The sequence below is a fragment of the Cryptomeria japonica genome, chromosome 10 (assembly GCF_030272615.1).
Source record: "Cryptomeria japonica chromosome 10, Sugi_1.0, whole genome shotgun sequence".
In the NCBI taxonomy this organism is placed as follows: Eukaryota; Viridiplantae; Streptophyta; class Pinopsida; order Cupressales; family Cupressaceae; genus Cryptomeria; species Cryptomeria japonica.
In genome coordinates this window covers 183,219,263-183,237,200 of record NC_081414.1, presented here as the reverse complement: position 1 = coordinate 183,237,200, position 17,938 = coordinate 183,219,263, and the positions used below count along the sequence as shown (strand labels likewise).

Below are 17,938 nucleotides of genomic sequence, written 5' to 3'. Positions count from 1 at the left end.
CAATTTAAAAACAAACAAATAAAAGGACTACACATAATTCCCAATGTGATAGAGATGAATATGCAATTTGAAATTTATGAAGCCTCAGGGATTGTAGACCTCTATACCATATAAATTTAGAGATTCATACTTTCATTGCTATATTCTTCTATTATGTTGTATCAAATGTATATTTTGCTCCAAGAATTTTGAGCTTCATACGTACAATTTTATAAATATATGTAGAAACCTTAATGATTCTATGAATAGAGATTCATACATTATTGCAAACCTCTAAATTGCATATATTACTCCATGAATTCTAATATTCATAATTAATTATTATAACATATCATTTTCACATATAATCTACTTTCTTTTTACAAATTCTTCTTAAAAATTTAATTATCTTTCTTATTCTCTCCAACATTTCCCTTTATATTTCTTCTTTTTTATTCTCCCTACATTTCTCTTTGAAAATTCTCCATGTGTTTCTCCTTGCATTTCTATATTTCCCTTCATTTTTCTTACTAAATCGCATCAAAGAAATTCTTACCAAGTTTCTCATCTTTGAATAACTTATTCATAAAATTTGATCCCATTTATTTCCAACAACAACATGTCATTTCCATTCTACAAGTAACATTACGAAAAACATCATCGTAGAAGTGATTGATTATTATTTCAAAAAAAATGTCACTTGTTTATTAAAATTTACTATCCATTACACATATCAAAATGTGAAAAATATTATTTCATTTAATAATATATGATTTCCGTAATCTATAATTTACTTGATATTGCTTATAAGTTAGATTGAGTGTGAGTTTTTTAATCAACATTTCGGATCACACTTCGTGATCCATCATGAAGACAATAAAAAGCTAAAAGAGACAGAATATGACGATGGATCCCAAAATATAATCCGTAACATTGATTAAAACACTCGAAAGACAGTCTAATCCATAAACAATATCATGTATAATATATCTTTCTATAAAAAAATAATAAACATTTAGTGACTCTTCTCTTTCAAATCTTCTTACCTAGCCTATATTGATAGTCTCAATATTTTGAGAAAAGTGGAAAATCTAAAATGACAACATAAGGGCCCTCCCTTATCTCCAAAGTGAATTTGAAACTATTTAATGAGATAGACATTTTTCTCTATACTCCTCCCACATTTTGTGTCCTCCCATTCATGTGGGGAAGACCAGTTAGTGCCTTGTATCCAATCCATGACAAGCCAAAGTTTGACCAGCTCTTGGATTAAAAAGATGAAACAAGTCTTTATCATGACAATTTTTATAATGATAAACTTGGGGCAAAAAGCACTTGGGACTTCAACATCACTAGAAAAGAAAATCCCTGGATTCCGACCGCCAACTAATTCCAATATCATTGGACTTTCAAGTCCGGCCTTGTCGTTAGCGTCAACAAAGTTAATATTGCCGTCAAATATTCACAAATACGCTTAGAAAATACGCCAATACTGTCGTTTCCTGACGCTACCTATTCTATAGTCGTCAATGCCAACGGACAAAACGAACAAACATGCCGTCAATTTATTCGAAATCCTGACGAGTGCCAACAAAGGATTCATTTATTTATTAGACGCTTAACAGCTAAACATTAGCTGCTCATAACCTCGGAAAACAATAACCCAAGGCATTTAATGCCATTAAAATGACATGTTAATGTAGGAACCTTGGGGGAAGAGAAGTACAATGTAGTGTTGAAAACAGAGTACTGGATAACGAAGGATTTTTCACAGATCATATTATTTTCGAGGAGATTTACCAAGTGGGTGTTGGACAGAAGGGTAGTTGAAGTTGTGCTGAATCCAGTGAGCCTGGGAGCTGAGGATTCGGTGGAGAATTGAAGGAATTGTGTGGGTATTAAAGAATTTTGAAAAAATTGTTTTAGCTCAAGGTCTGCCTAATATCAGGCCTAAAATGGTTGTGAGGATGATAAAGTGGCGGCCCTGGCCGCCTCTGTGCTCAAAAAAATTTAAGGTGAAATTGGTGCTGCATTGCTTGGAGGGGCTTGTGATTGAGGGTGATTCTGACGGTTCAAAACTTGGAGTGAATGTGAAGTGGAAGGGGTCTAAGGGTAATAAGCTAGGGTCTCGTTTTAGGAGGAATGTTAAGAGGAATTGTACTGGCTTGCAGTGTCTTGGGAGTGATGGGGTTGTGCAATGGAATGAGGAGTTTGAGAATGCGTGTGTTCTTACTATGGGGAGGGAAGAGGGTGCTGGGTTTCAGCCTTGGGAAGTTTGCCTTGAGCTTGTTCATGTAAGTACAATTTTTTTTTTTTTTATTGTTCTGTCCTTTTTTTTTTCAGTTTCTTTGTTTGTCGTTTCAGATCTTTGTGTGAGATGGATTTCAATTTTATGTACCAGATATGGATATTCTATGTTGGGAAACAAGTACCCAGTTGTGAAGAAAATCACTGGGGTTTGTTTTAACGTGAGCTCAGATTGCCTGATGATCTTATATAGGCTATCCATTTTTCTGTTTCTTTTCGGCTTTGACGTTACATTGTCATGTGAGCTATACTTTCAAATGATTACAGATGCAATACCCACATTTAGTTTTGCTTAACTCGCTTTGCAAACTCTGTGTCATTAAATACTTTACCCATTGTCTATTTCCTTTGGATTCTGTTGTTTCTTTGTCGTTTGATATTAAATGATCATGAATGCAATATACACATTCTCTATTGTTGTATGGAACAATGCAAGGTTTGTGTTAATGAATATGGGCATTGTTATTTTCGTAGGAGTTAGGATGGGCAATTCGTGCTCAGAGGGCTTTTGTTTGTGTTCAATGTTGTATTAATGTGGAAGCTATGTGCTCTGTCGATATTTGAAAACATAAATTTCTGTTTAACATTTCGCGTTCAGATATACAAAACAATTGTGAAAAAACCCTCGTATATCACATCCGGGAATTGTTGCAACGTGAGCTTGTAGGATACAGCAAATACACTACCTATAATGTCAATCTAACTTCTATGTCGGTGAATATGGGCATCGTTATGTTGATAGTATTTAGCTGGGTCAATTTGAGCTACAGCGACCTGTTATGGCCTATTTGTTTGTATTCTAAAAACTCTTTATGTGGAATTTATAGGCTTTGTTGTCATCTGAACGCTTAAATTTATAAATGACATCTTGTATTCAGAATACACACGCAGTTATAAAAAACAAACAACTTATACTACCTTTGTTTTTTGATTGTGTTACGTGAGCTTAAAAATATGCTTATCAGAAATACAGTACACATGTTCTGTTTTTGGTTAAGATCTTTGCAGACTGTCATATGTGTGTGGGCGCTGTTATCTTGATGGGAGTTAGCTAGGCCGGTTTATGTTTTGAGGGGCCAACTATGGCCTCTTGCTTGTCTAAAAAAAAGGAAAACCGTTTAAGCATTTACATGTGGTTATGATTGAAAATATGAATTTCTGGGATCTTTTATGTGCCAAAATAATATCCGTTTTGCAAATTTCCCTTATGTAAGTATGAGAGTTTATGATTTTAAACGATCCAGAATGCAAACACCCATGTTCTTGAATCGTGAGAGAAGATAACTCAATTTTATTTGTGTTGACAAGACCATCAATGGTCATTTGTTTTTCTTATTAATGATTTTTTAATATGGAACCTATGTGCTTTGTAAAAACCTGAATACATGAATTTCTGGAGTATCTACACTTTGAAAATTAATACTCTTCACTACCTTTGGGTATGTGAACTACAATTGTAAATAATCACAAATACATAACTATGTTCTATTTTTGCATGATGCCATGCAAAATTTGAGTTACTGAAACGGGCATTGTTGTCTTGTTAGGAGATAGGTTTGATATGTGTTATAGGTACCAACTATGACACCTTTTTTGTTAAAAATAATTTTTTAATGTGGAGGCTTTGTTAACATTTGAAAACAGAAATTTCTGGATGACATTCAAATTGTTAGCCGCATGTTAAGTTAGTTTAAAAGCTATAGAATATCAATACAAATTGAAACAATAATGTAGATCAAAGAATGAGTTGTTTTGATCACCTAAAATACTGAGGGAAGGGCCGATGGTGATTATCTTTAGGCACTCACCTAATGTCCTTGACGTAGGGCCTCCCTCGAGGCTCAACTGACTTCAGAAGGCAAGGGGGGATGCGACCCCTTGATGAAGGAAGGGGAGGGTATTGATCTATAGATTAAAGAGGGGAAGGAGAGCTTGACCAACACGAGAGCACTCAAGCGCCCCATTGTATTTACAAATTATGAAAAGTTCAGTACGTTTGGAGAGTTTTGGTAAAGGTTTAGGATTCTTTAAAAGGTTTTAAATGTTCATAAATTAGGTTAAATAAAATAAAATAAAACAAATAACACATTTTTCTTAGTAATATGATATATTATATAATAATATCAACGTTTAAAGTAGAAAACGTCTGATTTTTCTTGGTAATATGATATTTTATATAATAATACCGACTTTTAATGTAGAAAACATCTGTTTTTTCTTAGTAATATGATATATTATGTAATAATACTAACTTTCAAAATAGAAAACGGCTGACCAAGAAAATTCATATATTATATTCATACCCGAAATTATAGTTACGTGTGTCTGTCATGCCTGCTATAGGCCTAGGATCCTTAAAAAGTTTGGAATGTTCAGAAACTAGGTAGAAGAAAAAAATAATTAAGCAAGTTACACATTTTTCTTAGCAATGTAATACAAACTTCCAAAATAAAAAGCATCTGATAAAGAAAAATCATAAATTATATGCATTCACATCATTATCATTTCATATATCTGTCATGTCCTTCTCTAGTTGTGTAAGATGATGATGCCCCTTGAATGTTGTTCATGTTTATGTGGCTTTTGTGAATGCGGTGGATGAGTTGGCTTTCACTGAATCCAAAGGTTTAATGACAGTTTGATGAACTGGATCAGGATGTCTTCTCAGCTAAAGAGAAATGTTATAGTACAAAGAAAAGACTAATGGCATTATGACAAGCTGTCTGTCTTCTTACCTGAAGAGAAAATATTGTATTATGATGAATATTATACAAGTATTGGGCGAGGGTGGTCTGCTCACCAATAATTAGCAGGTTTGGTAGCTACATGGCAAGCAATATAGAATATGGTATAATAAATTAATAATTACATTAGCAAGCAATATAGAATATAGTATGATAAATTAATAATTACATAAAAATACAAAAAATATATTTCTTTGTTGTTCATAAGTTCATGAATCATACATTTAATACAACTTATGGAGCGGCCCTAGTATTTCATAAGACAAATGCCAAAATAAAAACCTATTAGATGATCTAAATCTAATAGCATAAAAAAAATTATGTCAACTTTTTTGTAATTTTTTTTTGGTGTATCCTTTCAGAATTGCTAATTAGTGCTGCAAACTATGAGATCGTCATAAAAAAAATTTGTCAACTTTTTTGTAATTTTTTTTTGGTGTATCCTTTCAGAATTGCTAATTAGTGCTGCAAACTATGAGATCGTCTGGGAAAGCATGGTGTATCCAAAATTGGGCCAGTTTCCTTTGAGGATCTTCTCTTAAAATTCTGTGTTGTAACATGCAATGAAGTTAAGCTAGGATTGGTTTGATTGTCATAGGAAACTTGGGTTTGGGCTGAAACTGGGCTAGGTTCTGCCAAACTTGTTAACAAGGGCATCAAAACTTCAGGTTGTCTGGGAAAGCATGGTTGCTGAAAAATGTGCCAGTTTCCTGTTAGAATCAGGTGACTTGGATCTTTCTCTTCTTCAAGTACAAATTCCATGGTATGACATGTAACAATTGGCAATGCCAAATGATAACAAGCTGTAACATGTGGTGTATGTAACCGATCCTGGTTCTGGTTTGGGGATTTGGTCAAAATTTTTTTGGGGTTGGGTTCATCTGTGTATATGTATATGTATATGTAATGTCTCTAAGTTACATATACATTTACTAAAAATTACATATACATTTACTAACATTATAAATAGATTAAAGATTATAAATTAAATATATTAAATTAATTAATTACGTACTCAATATTAGCCTCATTAATTAAGTTAATTATACATCAGGGATGTTTATATCAAGCATTAACAATACAAAGTTTAATTAAATTAAGATTAGGTTGTTTAAACATGAATTCCCCTCTTAAATACTTCACTGATGTTTTTTGGAAGTATAGTAAAGGTTTTCACAACTGTACAGAAAATGTAAAGGTTTTTATAACTAAACAGAAAACTTCGTATTTTTCATGTTCATTCGTATATATTTTATATTGGGAAAAATGTTTAACAGATTTATTTTAATTGCAGGTCCCCTGGCATTAGCAGAGAATTCCTTCTCATTGTCCTCCTCAGTGTCCAGAGAGTGTAAATGTCTGTCTTTGTGCTGTCATCCTTCTCAGCCTCTTCCAGTGCCCAATGCTCTGCAATTTCTCTTTGTCAAACTCTCCTGTTGCTTTTAGTTGAATGTAGGATTGGCAGGATATATTCCTCTAGTGTCTTTAGCCACAGAGAAACTGTGCTAGGGCTACCATTTTTGTCTTTCCCATTAAGTGAAAGCAGTTCAAAAAAAAACATCAAAAAGCTGGGTCCACTGCAGGTTCCTGGAAATTCCTCCAGGTTCAAAGTGGGTTCGCCCAGGAGACAATTATGCCCCCTGGCCGAATTTGCAGCAGGGTTAATCCGGAACTCAAATTTAGTATTAGCTGGACCCAGATCCAGGGGCAAAACCCAGCAAACTGGTAACATGGCATCTGGTTATGACATTCGAATCTAATTTGTAAATTTTAGCTGGGCCTATCTCATGCAGATGAGTGTTGTGATGCCCTCTTATGCTAATGACAGACAAATATGACTGCCAAAACATGTGTCTGTTGCCGTCAGTTTTGCATGAGAATTTCAATGTGCTGGCGTTGTTTGGTTTTGGTGAAAATATTTGTAATTATCAACTAACTATGTGTGCACATGTTATCTAAAGTTATTACTCTTAAGAGTAATTGATGTTGAGCACAGTGGGAGGAAATTTTCCACCTGTGCTTAATGCATATCGTCAATCCCTGTCACCAAGGTGGGAAGTCTTCGCATTAGTGGACATTTGGTCAACACAGGTTAGGGATTTGGTCCCAAACCAGTGGTCTAAGTTGGTAGTGGTTACATAATTGCGTTCATGATTTGGAGTATCCATGTGTTTGGCCAAACTAGCCTCTTCTCTCTATTCAGTTGACATCATTCCAATTCAATTATTGTTGTTTGGAAGAATAAAATAGTGCTCACTTACATTGTTGACATGGCTTGTTGCAGAACCTTGTCACAACACACAAATAGGATCAGTGTAGTTATAAGGATAAGGAGTTCCTTTTTTAGGTTGCAAAATGCACTCTGTGGTCAGTTGTTATTTTTATTAACACCTGCACGGTTAAGATGTTTGTGCTATGGTTTGTAGACTTCGATTTGACAAAAACTTGATAGACCCAAAATTTATGATTCAATAAAAACTCGGGAAAAAAATCAGCAACTTAAAAAAATGCTTAAATTTCCTTAGGAGCACATTTCGTTTTGCAAAATGCAATGATAAGGCGTATCCAGTGAGTCCATAAATGATTACTAAAGTGTTTTCTATAAAATTTGATTAATTTGAATACAAATTGAGTACAAAATCACATCATCATGTGGAATCTTGATACAACAGATGGTTGACAACTATTATGAAATTATGACGATTGCCTTTGAAAATCATTATCATTATTCATAAATTGCATATTACAACATTTTACCTTCCTATTCCCTAATCTAGTGAAACCTTGGGGAGAGGTTGAGGTTCTAATCTTTGTAGTCCATTAAAGCTCTTTGCTTCAGCATAGAAGACTATGTTTGTGGCTTCAACTTGACCTCCATCTCGCTAGTGGATGGCAATGACTCCTATGCTTCATCAATGTTATCTGATCCTATATCTCCTTTTGTTGTTGACACATCCTCCATTGCCTACCTCTCAAAAATAAAAAATCTCATTTGCTGGTAAACGACGAGGGTTGTTCATCTCGCCCTATCTAATTGCCACAAGGATCAATTTCATCGAAATCAATGACCTCCTTTGATTTGTCCTCTACTCTTCTTGTGTGAAGTAGAAGGTTGCATTGCACAAAGATAAGGTCATTGAAGTGTTTTCGAGTTAATTTATGTCCGTTCTTCATGTGGATAGCCTCAAACGAACTCCAATTGCACTCACAATTGGATGCATTACAAGGTTGGCACAAAATGCAGATTTGCGGTATTTGCACCTCAAATCTATCAACCAAGAATCTACAAAATAATAATTCAAGAGTTAGTAAGCAAACCATATTTTATCAAATTATCAATAGTTGTAAATTTGAAATTGTAACTTGTAAGATGCATGTGATGTAAAGACTCAATTTTATGTTACTTGGTGATTGAGTGGTTCTTCTTCAGATAGTTAGACCCAAAGAAAAGAGCTTACTTTACTAGTCCTGTAATTCTGCAATTTTGCATCATCCTCTCAATGCATGTTGTGAGGCCCTCCATAACCTTCCCATTAGGATTTGAGAAGCTATCTAAATAGAAAAAATCGAGGTTGAGGAAGTTCTTTGTTGCATGAATGGTTTGGTGGAGTTGATTGTTCCACCTCCGATCAATGATCTCCCAAATGAGATCAAATTTAAGGTTGTCCTTATAATAGCTTTGGATGGACTCTTCAGCCCTATTCATGGCTTCAAAAGCATACCCCATTGATCCCCATCTATCAAATGGAGAACTCTAACCAAGGATTTTGACACCTACAATTTACAAATACAAAAAAAAAATTAAAGTTACACATTTATAATGAAAGATTAAAATTAAAAAAAAATTCAATTTGAATTTTAAATAGAAGTTTTGAGAAAACCTTGACGATCTTTGGAGCTCTTTGTGCAAAAAGATTATCAAAGATTATCCTTGCAAACCTCTCTTCTTTATGCTTCTTTGAATATGATGAGTCTAGCCATGCAGGACTCACAAGCATTTGTTTCAAGGAAGTCAACAAACCAATAATGCTTTGCAAAATTAGGAAAATAATTGCAAACATTTTGACACCTGATCACACCAACTTTTTTCCTTTGGTGTGATCTCTCATCAAACTAAGAACCCAAGGGTGATTATAAATAAATTTTGCTATGCTTCTTGCATCTTCTACAATCTGTATAACCCAATCAAGTTTGCCTATGCCTTCTTGAAGAAGGTCAAGGCAATGTGCTGCATATGGGATCCAGAAGAATGCCTCTCTTCGAACAATCTCCCAACTGCCCCAAATGTTGTTGCTTTGTCAGTTACAATTTGAATTACATTCTCTATACCTACCTTCAAGACAACTTCTTCCAACATTAGACTCAGAGTTTCTGCATTTTTTACTTTGTTAGAGGCATCAAGTGACTTAAAAAACTTACCTCACTATTTTTGAAGCTCTGCCTGTCCATCCATCTGAAATAATAGTGCAACCATACTTTCACCGTAGCTTCTTCCGATCTTCCACAACTAAATTTGTATCTTCAGTTGCATTCACAAGCAACTTCCCACTTAAGTCTTTATGAGAAGGTGCCTTGTAGTCTTTTTGTATTTTTGTCAATGCAGTTACCGAATTCTCCCTATAAGGGCTGCTCGTCACATTGAAGGGAAGGTTCTTGAAATGCCAAAAAATGACACATGCGTTATCGACTTCTCAATGCACCTCCTTGTTTCACACTGTACCTTCCAAAGACAGTTGTGCTCCAAGTATGTTTTTGGGTACAAAAAAACTGTGGTGTGTGTTTAGGTACACTACTTGAAGTAGATGAAGTGGATGCTGTATGCTTTGTATGCGTGGACCATTATGGAGCTCGCAATGCTTTCAAATGCTATATTATCATTTGTTTTTGTTTGCAATTGAGGACCATGAGCTCTAGCTATGGATGTTGCTGTGGCCGCCCTTGTCTTATCCTTTTGTAATTTTTTCACTTGTCAATGTAAGTTGTGTATTGATCTCTTGTTTTGTCTCTTTTGTGGTGTTGATACAAGGTTTGGCATCATGATGACTAATGCCTATAAGACGATATTTGAGGTGATTGATGCCTCGATGATATAGGTTCTAGCATCTTGTGCAAACAATTGCCTCAAGTGTTGGTCCATGTATGACATGTTTCCAAGTAGGGCCTTTGGCTCTAGGGGGATGAGTTCATGTAATAGGTCGGTTGAGTTGAGCTTGAGTGTCATGTGGAGTGGGAGCTTGATACAGATGTGAAGGTTTCTTTATCTAGCATTCTATGTAACCTACAAGTGCAAAGTACAAAATTTTTAATTTCTAAATACAAAAATATTAGCCTAAATTTAATATAAATTAGTACATATTTAGACTAAAATTAGTATGTATTTAGACTAAAATTAGTATAAATCAACATAGATTAGTTTAATTGAACATAAATTCAGTATAACCTAATCATTTTATTCCAAAAAAAAGTTAAAAAACTTAAAATCTGAAAAATAACTTGTGTATACAAAAAAAATAGTGGTATCATTAAAAAAGTCAGTATAAATCAACAATTTTTTTTTTATAAATCCAATTTTTTGGAAGTAAAATTCTAAATAGTAAATACTACTAAGTACTAAGTTTAGAAATTTATGAATTGTTTGTAGCCTACATGTTAGATTTTAGCCGCTAAAATGTATTTAAAATTTAAATGCTTGCAAAAAAGAAAATTACTAACCTGCCCTTGATATTTTTTAAACTTGCCCTTGAAATTTGCTTAAAAATCTTTGCAATCAGCTCAAATGGATGTAAGAGTGCCGTGTGAGGAAGTGCGAGTGGTGCGGTTTAATTTATATGGAAAAATTGTGCGGGTTTGAGTGTTTTTTCCGTGTCCTGTGCTTTTCCTCTATATTTTGAGTTTTTCTGTTGGATTTGCCAAAGTTCTGGTGAGTACTTGGCAAAAACTCGCCAAATAAAATTGGTGAGTTTTCTGCCTTATTACTTGCTGCAGCAAAATATCAGTGAGTGTGCCAACTATGGTTGTTCCAATAGGAAAATGACTGTACAAGGGACAGAGACATTTATGGATGGAGATGCAATGGAATATTTTCACCATTTTTACTTTTTCAGTGTGAGACCACTTCTTGGACTGAATTTTTGGGCTTGAAAGCCCACAGGGAAAAGACTCTCTTAATAGTTAATAATGATTTGTTAAAATATAAGATATAGCCTATTTTGTGTCCCTTACAAGTTGAATGATATTTCTAAATAGTTGAGTAACTGCTTGGGATATAGGCAACAGTCTGTTTAATGCCACTGATGAATTTAAATCATATTGTATATAATGGTAAAGTATATCTGAAAGTAGGTGTTGTAACTTGGTAGATTCTCTTCATAGCTTGCTGAAATTGTATATTGTAACAGTAAGCTAATGCTAAATAATTATTCATCTGGCTATTGCTACCTACTTGGCAGCTGAGTTGTTGTAAATATGCAAGGGGTTTAAATTTTTGGTATGACAAATTACTTTGGTCAATTGTAGATCCTCATTGGACATGGCTTCTGATGTAAATTACACTTTTTGTGAGGAATAATACTATGATCTGTTTCAGTGTCTCGAGTTCTTTGGTTTTAAAGGCATGAGATATAACTGGTAGATTTGGGCAATTTTTAAATTGAATGATGGCCAGCTAGAGAGATTTTGGATTCAAAATTGACAATTGTTAACATCTTGTTCAAAAGATGGACCCTTCTGATGTAATTACCTGGAACTGCAGAATTCAATTCAAGAACCAAAGATGAGGCCTTCCATCATAGGCACATCTTTACTGAACCTTGGAGAATTTGCTTCGTCAGCAGAAGATGCAAAACAAAGCACCAAAATAGCTGTTTCTTATTGCATTGGAGGAGTGGCATCAGAAGCTGTGTTTTCTGTAAGATAATAATCCTTCTTCATTTTATTTTCTTTCAACTTTTTTTGGCTAAGGGTATCATTTGATATATATTTAGAGATAGCTGGTTATGTGCCACAGGCCCTAAAGTGGCTTTTGAATTCTAATTTTACAATGTCTTACCATTTCTGAATTTCATCCCCTTGTGCCTATAAATGATTTTGCCTTGGGCTCCCCACTCTGCCTGCTCCCTTCCCCTTCTGTTGCAATTTTGAAGAATCTTGCTTTCCTCCATAGCATTCTTAGTAAGTCATGGAAATGTGTTTTCAATTTGTACAGATTACCATTGAGTTTATGGAGCTTCAAACATCTCAAGAAGCATTGGATCCTGTTCCGAGGCTTGTAGTTCCATCACTGCCTTTCATTGGGGTAAGTTTGCTATCAGATAAAGAAGATTTCTCTGCATTTAAAGCAGGTCTAAGGAAGGTGAAGATTTTGAGGGAATATGTTGTAGTGGGGAGATCAAAGAAGGCTTCTGAAGAAGAGGAAGGCAGTGATGAGAAATTGTCTCCAAGAAGTGAAGAACACGAGTCTACTGACATGCTCGATTCAGATTCTGTTGATGACTGTGGGAAGGATGAAGCTGAAGGTACAGATGGGTCCGGATTTAGGAAGTCCTTCAGTTACGGAAATCTGGCTACAGCCAACCTTGTAGTTGAAGGTGTTCTCTATCTGAATTCAAGAGAAGATGAAGGTGGAGATAATTGGATAATGAATAGTTTACCAAGTATGGAGCCAAATCCTAAGCTGCTTGAGGAGCCATCTTCTTCAGATTCTGATCACGCTGTTCCACAAACATCCATGCTGAGCCGACTTACATGGAAAAGGAGGAAAGTTAGTTTCAGAACACTGAAAGTTAAGGGAGAGCCTTTATTGAATAAGGCATATGGAGAAGAAGGTGGAGATGATATTGATTTTGATCGTCGACAATCAGGCTTTCCTGTTCAACCAATGACTCTGCTGGTATGTTTTCTCTATTCTCGTGATCATGGCAGTTCGCATCATGCAAAATAATTATAAAACGTGAAAAGCCAAAAAAGGGATAGTGTTATTTAATAATTTATAGCAATACGAAGTGCATTGTTCTATAAAGCTAAGCTTGGATTGTGTCATTACATAATGGCTGGAAGCATCCTGATTTTAATTTGGCATATTACACATGCATAATTCACTACAAAATGTATGCTCTATTCCTTATCTCATGGAATACAACTTTTCGGAAATCTCAAGGCATGATGTTTAACATCAATATTTATTTGTGTAATGCAGCATGATAAAGATGATATTGGAGTTGCATCGCACAAAACTGACTGTTCAGACTTTGGAGCTGATAATTTTACAATTGGCAGCTGGGAACAAAAAGAATTGCAAAGCAGAGATGGAGAAATGAGTCTATCTACTAAGGTATTTTTTGCTTCAATTGACCAACGGAGTGAACGTGCTGCAGGGGAAAGTGCGTGTACTGCTTTGGTAGTTGTTATTGCGGATTGGTTACAAAAAAATCCGACCTCCATGCCAATAAAGTCACAATTCGATACATTGATACAAGAGGGATCTCTAGAGTGGAGAAAACTATGTGAAGTTGAGGCCCATAGAGAGAGGTTTTCTGATCGGCATTTTGATTTGGAAACAATATTACAGGCAAAGATACGTTCTTTATCTGTCATTCCTCAAAAGTCATTTATTGGTTTCTTTCACGCTGAAGGCTTGGGAGATTCATGTGAATTTCTCCAGGGAGCAATGTCATTTGACAATATCTGGGAAGAAATAACAAATGGTAGTAGTAAGGACAGTAAGAATAGTGAACCACAGATTTACATTGTTAGCTGGAATGATCACTTTTTTGTCCTGAAGGTGGCAAAGGAAGCATATTATATAATTGATACTCTTGGAGAAAGATTGTTTGAGGGATGTAATCAGGCATATATATTGAAATTTGATGATGACACAGAAATGTACCAGTTGCCACCTAGAGAACAGAAACTGAAAGAAGACAAGAACAGCATGAATTTGCCGCCTGTTACATTGGAGAGCATGAAATATTTGACATCAGAGAGAGCCAGTGATCTGGAACAGGAAGATGCAGAGTCTCAAGTGAAAGACACAACTCCACCTGAGAATCAGGGGAATGGAGATAATGGAAAAAAACTTATTTGTAGAGGGAAGGAATGTTGCAAAGAGTTTATCAAAGGATTTTTGGCAGCTATCCCTTTGAAGGAGTTACAGGTAGATATTAAAAAGGGTTTGTTGGGGAAGACCATATTGCATCGCCGGCTGCAAGTTGAGTTACATTTCACAGATGACTCTTATGTGCCCTTGATTGTGCAGTAAAGGAATGTGGCAGTTGTTACTGTATTTAAGAGTTTGAGCTCTTATGCCTAATTATGAAATTTGATTGGTATATATTGTGTGCAATGCACAATGCAATTTTACTGACTTAATTCTTTCACTAGCGGTTGTGATTTCAATTCTTTGTTAACAACACTTAACAACAAAAAAACCAGTTTTTAGTTGACCTTTGTATGTCATATAGTTTGACACAGGGATAGCAATATTCTTTTCAGCATGTCTTGGAACAGTGCTGCATGGGCTTGGATACCATATATTGGTTTATGGTAGCCCTAAAGAGGTCTTGTGCATCATCAAGTAGACCAAGGCTCACCCACAAAGGTGTGAATGGATTTCCATGAGATAGCTTTAGGTTAATTTATTGTAAACTATTGAGCTTCCACATGTTTTAAGTTTGTGGATTTCGTTGTAATATTTATACTGGATGTAGACATCCTGGACTGCCTCGAGGGCACTTGTATGAAGTTGGAAGCAACATTGCAGTCCTGTTGTAAGACATTTTTTTTTGTTATCTATTTGTCCATTTTTCCGGGCAGGCTCCAAAAGCCAGGCAAGAAGATGGTGTTTGGATTGTGGGTCCGCTCTGATATTGCTCATATTTCAGGTCTTTTTGTCTTTTGCACTGTAGGACAACTTCATAAGTGATTGATTGCTGTGATATTGTGCTTGTTCCTTTTCTGGGCTTATCTATTTTTCTTTCTGCTATCAGATCCAGGTAGATGAATGGGTTTACCTTTGAGTTTCTTTGATATTGATGTACTGGGTCGCTAGGAGCCCGATATTGTCAGTGTTCGTGGTTCCCATGCGTAATTATGTCATCAAGTGTACTCCGTGGAATGAAAGTGAATGGGGCTCTCCCCCTAAATTGTCATCTTAAAGTGTCCGGGACTGTCGCTGTAATTGTAATTGATGTATTCAAAAATTTCTCAAGATAAAATGTATCTAAATAGGAAAACATTAGCAACGACTAAGCTATTCATGTATGACTAATCCAAAGTTGATTTACTATTATGCCAGCTGCAACTAGTTTAGAACCCACGTAGAAATGAATTATTAAATAATATTTTTGGGGCAGTTATTCCAGCCCACCGAAAGTCGAGATGTGTTGGTTGGATTGCTGTCAAAACATTGGGGATAATGGAGAACAAGCGACGTGGCCAGAAGAGGACAGTGGACGCAACACTCTTAAAGAGTGGCCACTACAAGTGGATAAACCATATTAAAGGAGATAGTTGCAGTTTTTATTGTTTTGGGATTCTGGAGGACAAAAGGAGCACTGAGATTTGCTAGAGATTTGCCATTAGTTGTAAAGTAGGGACAGAGGTCTAGTTGAGTAGCTGTAAGGCAGGAGTTTCAGGTAATTCATTTCTTCAGGCAATTTGCGATTTTAATAAAATGTACTGAAGGTTTGAAAGATTTGTGGTGGCCACCGCTGTTAATATTTTGAACTACAATTGTTTTTAAATATGTTACTGGGTATTTATAAATGGGCCCCAGCCCTCATATATGGAGAACTACATATAATCATACCATCTAACATAACATGGTACCCAAAACCCTAAACAATAACTTAATTATTATATATAACCTACTATATAAACTGAATATGTGCTTGTCCATAACCACCACAAAAAAACCATTATCCCATAAGCAAAGAACAATCCCGCTACTCTTTCTTGTTGTCATCTTCCATTGTTTTGAAATACCAGAATAAACAATCCAAATACAACGTTGGAGCAAACATGCACGAAGTAGACATTTCACCATAAATCTTTAGTGCTTTAAATATCTTTGTATTATGAACTGCCATGGTAAAAAACCAATTCTCCAACAATGGCATTATATGACTCACTTAATTGAAGCACACGATTGAAAGCAACCTAAGTTTATCGGTTGCATTAGCAACAATTCATCATGGCTAAAAGTTCTTTTTAGTTGATGGTTTATGATTGGTTCAATTCACCATTTGACATCTTGATAGGCAAATTGAGATAACGTAGCCACAAGACATTGACATCTAACTATACTTTTTGTAGAGCTCCAATTGCATTAGCTATAGATTTGTAACTCAAACAAGCAAATAAAGCAAACCTCCACTAAGCATCATTATCCTATGCTTCTACTATGTACAAATTGTCCCATGCAATTAAAACCTTTATGCTTGCATACTAAGTCTCAAATAACCATAATTACTCAACAAAGATATGAAAATCATAAGGTTGGTCCTCAACTATAGTATTCAAATTTTCCCACTCATTTATGCAGAACACCTTAATTTGCCATATAATTGATCACCTTATCTTGAAATCTAGAACAATGAGTTATCTCGAAAGAGTGGAAATTCTTGCCCCATGATTTCACCTCCTCTAGAATTGCATTTAGCTTCCAATTAGGACAATAACCTTTTCATATAGTATTGACCACTATTTTAAAATCCCTTTACACTTCAATCTCCATCTAATCGGTTGCATGTGAGGGGTTAATGTCATTTGACGAAGCTATATGCTTTTTTGAGGATTATTAGTTTGCTACCCCAAAAATATCAAACAACCACAAAGCCGCCTTCTTGATGTGAAGCACATAATCTGCTCGTCTTTGTTGATTCTTTTTGGAGGCCCCATCAAAATTTAAACTTTTATTTTCCATTGAGAGATTGGTATCTCAAATCTTTATACACTATCTTTTACTTATTTGTACATAAATGAAATTTTTAAACTCTTATTTTTAAACCAAAAAGAAAATAATATTATTCCTAATGTTTAATTTAGTAAAACGTTGGAGAGAGTGATTCATAGCTAAGAATGCATTTCTAGTCAATGTTCTTATTTCTATGTATACATTAAACACTCAAACTCACTAATCATCATTATATAGTTTATAATTGTGGCCAAGACATTGTAGAATAGTAAGTCTCCAAAGCTTGCTCAACAATTTTAGAAGAAAGGAATTAGATGAGATGTAAGTGTTGCTTTCTTTAATTTGTCCAAAAGACTAACTATTCTTCTTTGGTTTAGTTCAATGTTTATAAGGAGTTCCTTTAGTAATATTCATATTTAAATGGTACAAATGCAATGATATTTCAGAATGCATTTATGAAAGTGAATAGTCTACTAATACGAATTGAGTTCTCTCTAATATATCTAATAGTGCACCTCAAAGATGAGGGTCTTAACTCTTTTTATCTTGCCAAACATTGAACAAGGTCTAACGCCTTTTGTAATCTATTGGGAACATATTAGTAGAGAAATTTTCCTATTGTTCACTACAAGGTGGAAATATAGTTTGATAGATTATTAGATGGTGGGTAGGAAATGGTGAAGTGCCAACTATATATTTGTGTAATATTGAAGTGAGAAGACATTTTTTGGGTGTGTAGCTATTTAGGCTAACCCATGCCATACCTGTATACACCTAAAAATGGTCTGAAGATAATTATTTAAATACGTAGTTATTTAATTAATAACCCTTCCCAATTAGTTGAATTCACAAATGATTTGATTAATTTCCTCATTCATCTACTTATAAATAAATCTAAGGATTTACTCATTATAGTTCATTTCAAATCCCCCCTTTAATTAATTAATTCCTTCCATTTAATCAATTCTTCCAATACCATAATTAAGATTAACAAATC

The 17,938-nt window shown here is 34.9% G+C and overlaps 1 protein-coding gene across 2 annotated transcripts; it reads left to right on the top strand.

The window, feature by feature from the left end:
- The first annotated feature begins 1,607 nt into the window (after nt 1-1,607).
- Nucleotides 1,608-14,833, top strand: LOC131073562 (uncharacterized). Of its 2 annotated transcripts, none has more exons than XM_058010018.2 (4): nt 1,608-2,273; nt 11,782-11,937; nt 12,235-12,918; nt 13,225-14,833. In XM_058010018.2, exons 1-4 carry the CDS (start codon nt 1,935-1,937, stop codon nt 14,284-14,286), a joined length of 2,241 nt encoding a protein of 746 aa, XP_057866001.1. In that variant the 5' UTR covers nt 1,608-1,934; the 3' UTR covers nt 14,287-14,833. The 2 variants fall into 2 exon arrangements, with proteins under 2 accessions (XP_057866001.1, XP_057866002.1); XM_058010019.2 differs by lacking the exon at nt 1,608-2,273 and adding an exon at nt 2,367-2,447.
- The last annotated feature ends 3,105 nt before the right edge of the window (nt 14,834-17,938 follow it).